Genomic DNA, 9,335 nt, shown 5'->3' on the forward strand with positions numbered 1-9,335 from the left:
AAAAAACAAAAAAAAAAAAACAAAACAAAACAAAACAAAAAAAAACAAAAAAAAAAACCTTATATATATTTTAACTAAGGGTTAATCCCAGCTATCAATACCTTAACTATTGTGTTTTTCTTTTTACTTTTGGTCCTCAACTTCAAAACCTACCAATAACCCTAATGTAAGACTAAGGGTGCGTTTGGTTCGCACATGGGAATCGGAATCAGAATGGGTATCAAATACTTGGTAATGGCAATGGGTTTTGGTGAAAGTATTTAACATATTTGGTAATTGGGTGGAATGGGAATGATTATTAATAGTGAGGAAGAAAGGAGGAAGGGAGATGAAATCCTTATGTAATAAGGGTATGGGTTTTGTCATTAATGGGGTATTCCAAACCCATAGTAGCATTCACAAAACTTATCAACCAAACACAAACAATCACTTTCATACCCATTCCTTATGTCTAAACCCACCAACCAAACACATTATAAAAGTGCACATTTTCAATAGTCGAGGACTGAATCTGCTCGCTTTTGAACTTGATGACCAAAAGTGGAAAATGCGATAATTTAAAGACCAAAATTGGATTTAACTCACTAAATAATAACCCAAAACATTTACCTAGATCAAGATTAATATTGTCATCAACTTTTAAATAAAAATCAGCATCCCAATTTTGAACTGCTGTACTGAAGAAAAATTTTGCTTTCTTGGGCAACTCCTCTTGAGCTTCTTCATGTCCTTCCTATAAAATAAAGAGCAGAGAACTAAAGTAAAACACAATGACACCTTTTGCGAATATCATGTTTACCAGTTGCAACAATAATTTAAATGATGAAAACCAAAAAATCAGAATAATGGAAATAGACTTAGATGTTTCACAACTATAACGGAGTAGCATCCACCTTACCCCATAAGCTGTCTTATTAGCTACTACTTTTGTGCTATTTATATCCAGAGTTACAACATAATATTTGTTAACTGTATCATTTAGACTATTTCATAGACAAACATAAACTTAAGAGACAAAAAGAAGATGTGTCTGAGGAGTTGAAACTGAACACTGAATTGTCACAAACATAAAAACAAAAATTAAAAAATAAAAAATAAAAAGAAGACCATTTACAAATAAGAAAAGTTTATTTAACTTACAAGAATCAAGAAGTCCTTTGTTGTCTTGTTTTCTTCATCAATACTGCGGTCCAAGCTATCACCTCTATTAGGACTGCGAAATGCAAGATATCCACTTTTATTCCAGTTTTAGTCAAAAGTAATAGCGCAAAGGGCATAAGAAAAAGGAATAAGCAAATGAGCAATTATAAAAAAGTAGTGAATGGTGAAACAGAGTCACAGGTGAAAAGGAAGACCTTCGACCAACTACAAATCTTATGATCACTCCTCTTTCTTCAAGTTTTTTTAAAGCATCACCTGACAAAGCAAATAAAAATTTGAGCACATCTACCACATAACAGCATTAGAGATATGATACTAATGTTCACAAAGAGTGATAACATTTTTTCATGGATCAAGAGGTGTTATATGCAACTATGCAAGCTATGAGGTTTTATTTCTAGTTTTTCAAGGCTGTCATTTTTAATATAACTTTTCAAGATTGCCATATAACATATATAAAAAAAGTAATTTTGGGCAACAACAAAATTCAAACTAGATAATCTGGAAAAAAAAAAATGGTCTAATATCTGCCTTCCACTATAATTTAATCACAAGGAGAAAATGTAAAAATACTAATCAAGGTCATTATTAGTCATTGTCAGGAAGAAAAGGCAATTTTAGCTCAAAGGGCAGTATATAAATTATCTGTAAATCTCAAGCACAGATTTCTAAAGAGCAAAAAAAAAAAAAAAAAAAGCCTCAGTCATTTGATAAATAAAATATCATCACACAAAACAAAATTTTGATCTTATACATGTGTGAAATACTGAAATAATCCTGTTTCAAGAGCATTCATATTATATGGAATTTTATAATAGGTTTCAATGGAACCTCCTAATAAAAATTGGTTCCAAAATTTTGAAAAACAAGACAATATGTTTGTTGGATTCACTAAATAAGACCATCATTGAACTCTTAACAGATCATTCCGACGATGAGATATGTTACAGAGTGATTAAATTGATGTTTCTCTGATTTTGTGAGTTCCAAACGAAATCAAACGCATTAAATTAGTAAACAAATGAGAATTATTGTTCTCATATCAGCAGCATATAGACTGCTGTAATTTTCTCATATTTTAGCTCCTCAAAATCTAATGGTAAAAGATGAGATTTCAAGGCATAAGTCATGGGAAACGACAAAAAGTTAGAAAACAAGTGAATGTATCAGGTTGACCAACCATTTGGCATCCAGGACCCTCTAAACACATTCCGTCTCAATCGACTTCCAAAACCAGTGTAGACTCCTATAACACCAAGAAGCTTTTTGCTGGAAGATGAACCACTTTGCTGCAACTGATTCCTAAGGTAGCCCTGACTTTTAGCTAAAGTCAATTCCATTTCAATTTCAACTATCCTCCTTTCTAAATCCCTGACAAAGTAATATAATATGTCAATCGAAGAACTGAGTGACCTCAATTATAAGTATATTCCAAAATGGAAGTGGAAGGGATTGTAAAGAGATGTACTTGCAGCCTAACACCATTAGCTTGTCTTCAACAGTCAGCACTTTTGGTCTCTGCCATAAGAATTAGGGTTAAATTAGAAGCAACCAAATTATATATCACAAGCTAAACAAGCCCTCTGAGTTAATTGAAACAAATTTGCATAATACAATAAGCAAAAGGAGAAGAAACCAATTTTGAATGAAACCATTACACTATTCATTTCCCAAAAGAACTACTCTACACTCTCAAAAAAGCAAATTCTCAGATACTTTATAACAGTTTCCAATATATTTCACCATCTCATTCCCAATTTAATTCTCACTGCCATGATAGCAAGCATTAACCATGATAACAATATTCACTAAATTTGAATTTCTAAGCTTCCTAACCATCAAGCAAAGCCTTGTGTACTTGCAATACAGAAAGGAAAAAAAAAAAGGAAATGCAAACAAAACCTTCTCTGAGTTCTTTTTCAACAGACTAGTCAACAATGTTCTGTTCTCTGCATCTTGCCACAACCTATTTTCAAACAAAGAATAGATATATAAATAAAATAAAATAAAATAAATTCAAACTACTTAACAAGACAATCACATTTTGGCGATGCATTATTTAGATTAGAACACTTGAACTGAAAAGCATTGTCCAAAATCGATCTTTGACCATGAATTTTTGCTAGCATAAAAGTGAAAACTAACACTTTAGCCGCGATGCGTTAAATGCCTAAATTAGAGATCATAATTAACGAACCGTCCGGCAACATAGAGCCAAGCAAAGCAGGAGATGAGTGCCATGACGAGAGAAGGTTTTGAGGCTTGGTTCGACTTCGATTTGGATCGCCTGTCCGATTTCGAAGACGTCGTTGTAGGCAAGATGCTATCCATTTCCTAATCACCGGAGAATAATTCGGAGTCGGTATGAGCCGGTCAGACGCGGTGATCGGAGTGTGTGAACCGGCGGCGATTCGAGGGGCCCGATCTGACTCAGTAACGAGTAAACATGGATACACAACTGCAGATTGTCAGGGAGACGAGAAACAAGATTGGTTTGAACATATGAAATCGTGTTGTTTATGTAGGAGAATATCTGCAGATTGCTCAGGTTCAATTTTCTTCTTTTTTGTTTTTAAATTTTTTAATAAATTCTAGATAGCATTTTAAAATTTTTCTATATGAACACCGTATCAAATACGTAGTAATATAGTAAGCAATTTTTTAAGAGTTAATGTTATATGGTATATGAGATCTTTCGAGTATAGTGACTTTTCAAGTTTAATCCTATATATTTAAACTAATCACTGTTCTTCAACTTTCAAAGTTTAATGAGTCGCAGTCCTTTTAAAAAGATCATGAGTGGTTAAAATTTGATAGGTGAAAGACTATAAGTAATTAACTTGGATCACAGATAGTAGCAATTTAAAAGTCGAAGGATCTTGAAAATTTAAGATTAAATGTAACAAAATTACTATACTTTAAGAACCTCAAATGATATTAACTCAATTTTTAAAATTTTTTTTTAATAAATATGAACACCGTATCAAATGATCTAGTAAGTAATTTTGTACGTAAGTTAAACGGCAAAAAAAATTGAAACAATTTCCATTTCATTCCTATCATGTATGAAATTATAGTTAGAAAAATATTATATTCTCCTACTTAAATTATCTTCCAATATTTACTCTATGGCGGAATGTTATTTAATTACTCTCTAATATTCACTCAATGACGGGATATTATTTATAATGTTTAAAAAAGTAAAACTATTTATTTTTTACAGTACTATTTTATAAAATTACTTTTTTACATTCACTCCGTAATGAAGCATTATTTATAATGTTTCACAAAGTAAAACTATTTACTTTCATTACTTGCCTATGTATTTATTATGGAGTAATTAATTTGGCTACAAGTTAAGAAAAAATTCAAGTAATAATCAAATAAAATTAAAAAAAATTAAATATAATTTTACTACGTATATGTTTTAAATTTCTACTATTTTATTATTCATTATTACAATTAAAATTAAATTATTAAATTGAAAATTTTTGAAAGATTTTTATAATATGGAAATAAATAAAAGACATTGATGAATTTTTTTATACCTAAATTGTATTATTATTAAATTGTAATAATATATCCTTACTCAAATTATTCTCTAATATTCACAGTCTATGCCCCAATCTATTAAAATTCAATTTAATTACATTCAAACTCGTGGGTACATAACAACGCCTTGAAAGAAATACTATTGAATAAGACTTTGATAGAGATTATCCCCGACTTCGTCTTCGTACGTATAAACGGTCGGTACATAGACCCTAAGCATATCCCTCAAAGAACCGACCGGACCCGAGACTCACCCGGTCGGAACAAGGCCGATACCGATGCAAAGCTGAACAACAGAACCCAGCCGTAAAGACCTTTCTGTCCATCCCGATCTTCAGACTCCCGAGCAGTCATAACCAATTAATCTGATTTAAAGCACGTGTACGCCATTGCTTCCACTCGACGATAAGCCTATGCATGTTCTCCACGTGCTTGCCATGCCGAGGGGCAGATTTTGTCCCTTTCCTCTACCTATAAATACCGCATTTATTGATGAGAGAATGAACTTTTTGGCTATTACACTAACGATAGCTATATGCTCGGAGACTTAAGGCCCACTACACGGTCATCCGAGATAGAACCCTTGACTTGACGTTCAGACAAGTCGAACCGGTTGCACTAGCCGCTTTGTATCCGGTTCTCAATATAAATAATAAACTATAGTTGCTTCTTTTAGTCTACGAGTATTTTTACGAGATGACCTTGTTTGGTAATTGGCAATTATTTGTTAGCAGTTAGTGGATTGTATTTGTAGTTTTGACAAACAAATTGTTTAAGTGGTTTATAGAGAAATATTTGGTAAAATTAACGTTTTATTATTAATGGTTAACATGTCAAAACACATATATAGACAAGCGTATATTTTACAAATAATTATTAATGATATAATAATTTTTAATTATAAAAAATTAAATAAAATAAATAACATAAATATATAAACAAATAAATAAAAATAACTATTAATTATTAATTGTATTATATTTTACCAAATTATATTTTAAATAATAATGTATTATTAATATTTACAATTTTTTATATAATATTAAAAAAAATTGGAGCGTGCACTTTTTGGCAAACCGCCAAAGCCAGACACTACAAATTTTAACAAAATTGTAAGGTTGGCGGTTTACCCTCAAAACGTTATTGAATTCAGCTATTAATCAAATACAATTTTTAACGTTTTAACTAAGTCAAGTGAATAAAGTATGGTCAAATTACCAAACAAGGTCATAAATGACAGTGTAGCATGGAAATATGTATATACAACAGTACAACATCATCACATTTAAAAGTTAGGTTTGATTACTCAAAAGTCAATCCATTTTAATTAATTGTAAAGAAACCAAACAATAAGATCACATCACATTTAAAGATTAGGTGATTTTACCCAAATGTCAATCCTTTTTAAATGTACATAACCACAAAAAACTAGCTAGTTATAGTGTGAACCATAACTTATATTATACTAGCTATATTATACGGCCGTTCACAAATAAATATTCATTTTTAATATATTATAAGTTCATTTCTAGACAGTATACTAAAAGTTACTTTTCAAAAAATGAATATATAATATATTAAAAATTAACCTTTATTATATTAAAATGAATATTTATGGAAGTGATTCACCTAACAATGTAAATCATGATCTATGATTTTATGGTATAAGCATATTGTTAAGATTTCAAACTTATGTATATGTAATAATTTTGATTTAAAAATATTTTTGTACCATTTTCTAATTAATCAAATTTGTTTTACAAAAATTTCAAGTCATTTCTTTAATTAATATAAAAATGGGGAGCAAGTTTCCTAGGGCAGAAACGTGTCTCTAGCCCAAATTAAAATAATAATTTCATGGGTCAAAATTTTAATATATAAAAAAGTTCAAATTAATTATCGAATTACATGCAAAAGGTACAATTAAACTCCTGTCCAAAATGATGCAATTCAATCAAATTTGACATGTTTCTCAAGTCATTACTGACATGACAATCATCTTATTAAAAAAATTTTATTTTTAATTTACTTTAATAATTTTAAATAAAAAAAATTCAAAGAAAAAAAGAAAAATCTCATTCCCTTCCCATCTTCGTCTCCGCCTCGAGACAGAGATTTCTTCATTTCCGGCATTGAGATAAATATCTTTTTTTTTTTTTGAGTTATAGTGATGTACTAAATTTGACAAAAATATGAAAAGTAGGATTGTATTTTTGTATCTGTCAAAAAATTAAAGCCAAAGGATATAATTAATGCGATCAAATAACAGAACAAAATTAAATGCAAAAATGTCACTAATAGTTGAAGATTAAAATTTAAAATTTACACAAAACCAAACAAAAAAAAAAAAAAAAAACCAAATGTGTGTATATTGATGGTTATTAATGGGACCAAGCCCATCATAGAATCTTGTTAATATCGAAGAACAAGGAGAAAAATTAATATTAAATTAATAAGACCCATTAATAAAAGATAAATTATTCTGTAGATTCGGGTCTCGAATTTAAAGATACACAATTTACATACTAAATGTTTATAATTTATCTTTTAAAAAATCATAATTTATGATGACCTTATATTGTATTTATAAATTCCTAAAACTTAGAAACACAATTTTATATTCAAACATTCACAATTTCAATACTAAAAATACACAATTTAAGACCAGGATCCACCTTGCAATCTAGACCCTGGTCATGGTATAACAATTAACAACTGTGAGTAAACAACAAATTATTTTGTGGACTCGAGTTCAACGAACACAATTTACATACTGAATGTTTACAAATTATATACTGAATGTTCACAATGTACATATTGAATGTTCACAATTTAAATTGTGAACATTCAATATGTAAATAGACACGAATTTATCTTTACGTGGATTTGAATCCATGGTAAAATTATTGGTGGATAAACTGTTTGGGCTACAGCGGAATAATAATCATTATATAATCGTTATATGTATACCTTTTGGGGTGAATAATAATCATTATATAATCGTTATATGTATACCTTTTGGGCTATTAGTACCCACTGGATTCTTCAAGTTTGTATCTTAGATTAGCATTACTTTAGGCCTTCTAACTCTGGACAAGAATGATTGCACTCCATCAATCATCATGACACTACTTTCTCTGGAGTAATATAAAAGGGTTCTACGGTTTTTTTTCTTTTCTTTTCTTTTTCTTTTGGGAGGTTTTAAAAGTTTTTGTAAGTGTAATTACAAAAGAGAAGATGGAAGGAAAGAGAAAAAAAAACAAAACAAAACAAAACAAAGTTGATTTCAGAAAGAAAAAAAAAAAAAAATATATATATATATATATAATATTATATATATATATATATATATATATATAAACACCGCAGTAACACGCCCAGCGGGCGCGCGCATTGCAGGCGCCCGCTGGGCACAATTTGTGACAGCCACACGATTAGTATGAATCTGACAATAGTATTAAGTGGACCCACATTTATGAAAGAATCACATATTAGCATAGGATTGCAAGAGGACCTTTGGCATTCTCTTTCTTTCCCCCACTCTTCTATGGTGGCAAAATGTTTCTCAAACTGTAATAAATGCATTATTGAGGAAGCCCTGAGTTATGTCAAATTGATCCACAAAGTATTATTCCAGCCCAGTCTATTTTTGGTTAAAATGGGTTGCGCTACAATTGTGTTTTTTTTTTAACTGCTTGAACAAGTAAATATCAAGGAGATAGTAAACCCCTATTCAATTGGGGGTGTTTTAGATCATGCATATATACTTCCCATTTATACTCTATTACTTTTATTCCCTTACATAACTAGCTATGATAACACATTTTCATCACGTAGGTCCTATCAAAAGTATTTACATTAAGAGTATGAGTGTGGAGTATCAAAAGTTGAGAGCACATGTAGCATTTTTGCTAGGAGGGGGTGGGGGTGGGGGTTGGTCCTTCAACTGTGACACTAATATATTGGCAGAATTTGCCCCGAAAGGGGTAGTAAAGTGAGTGGAGCATTACTCTCGTATCTAAATGTTATCGGTTTGATTTTTGCTAATACTTTCTTGGTTGAGCTCATCACACATCCTCTTCATAGTATGTTTATCTCTCGTGCGATTTGTAGACTATTACACAAGAGCAAAGTTTACACAAAAGTAACTATATAGATAGATATATAGATAGATAGAATTTGGAAAGTGATGCTCATTGCATTGATATAGTTAGCTTTGTGTCACATTCACACATAAAATTATATATAAAACTTTGACAAATATCCTTCACATGATTTTATTTGTTGTTTGTCATATTAGTGTGCAACCTTAGATAATAGTATCATCATTTTTGGTATTTGGTGATTGGTTACTTACCAATGACTAGATTTTTCTAAAAATTAGTTAAAAGACGTAGCACATAAAGTTGTGTGTAAAATATTGTCCAAAAGACTTATAGATTTTAGTTTTTCTTGAATGACTTTTACACTCTAGTAATACTTCACTTAAATCCGCGAAAGTAATCAAACACCTACTCAATTATTATAAGCAAATTTGAAGTATTAGACGAATGCCCAACCCCATTAGCAAGTTTTGCTGAGATTTTGCAGTCCTAAAACTTGAGTCTGGGAGTTTAACAAAT

General features: G+C 30.4%; 1 protein-coding gene across 1 annotated transcript in view; it reads right to left on the reverse strand.

The window, feature by feature from the left end:
- Nucleotides 1–3,740, reverse strand: part of LOC116025493 (hydroxyproline O-galactosyltransferase HPGT3-like) — a 6,121-nt gene extending 2,381 nt beyond the window's left edge. The window contains exons 1-7 of the mRNA XM_031266761.1: nt 3,359–3,740; nt 3,064–3,127; nt 2,630–2,679; nt 2,342–2,532; nt 1,356–1,416; nt 1,141–1,213; nt 610–733 (exon numbers count right to left, since the gene is read on the reverse strand). Coding sequence (XP_031122621.1) covers nt 610–733; nt 1,141–1,213; nt 1,356–1,416; nt 2,342–2,532; nt 2,630–2,679; nt 3,064–3,127; nt 3,359–3,492 — 697 coding nt within the window. The 5' untranslated portion in view covers nt 3,493–3,740. The remainder of the gene's footprint in view (nt 1–609; nt 734–1,140; nt 1,214–1,355; nt 1,417–2,341; nt 2,533–2,629; nt 2,680–3,063; nt 3,128–3,358) is intronic.
- Between the last annotated feature and the right edge of the window lie 5,595 nt (nt 3,741–9,335).

This window comes from Ipomoea triloba, chromosome 1 (genome assembly GCF_003576645.1).
Source record: "Ipomoea triloba cultivar NCNSP0323 chromosome 1, ASM357664v1".
NCBI classification, from domain to species: Eukaryota; Viridiplantae; Streptophyta; class Magnoliopsida; order Solanales; family Convolvulaceae; genus Ipomoea; species Ipomoea triloba.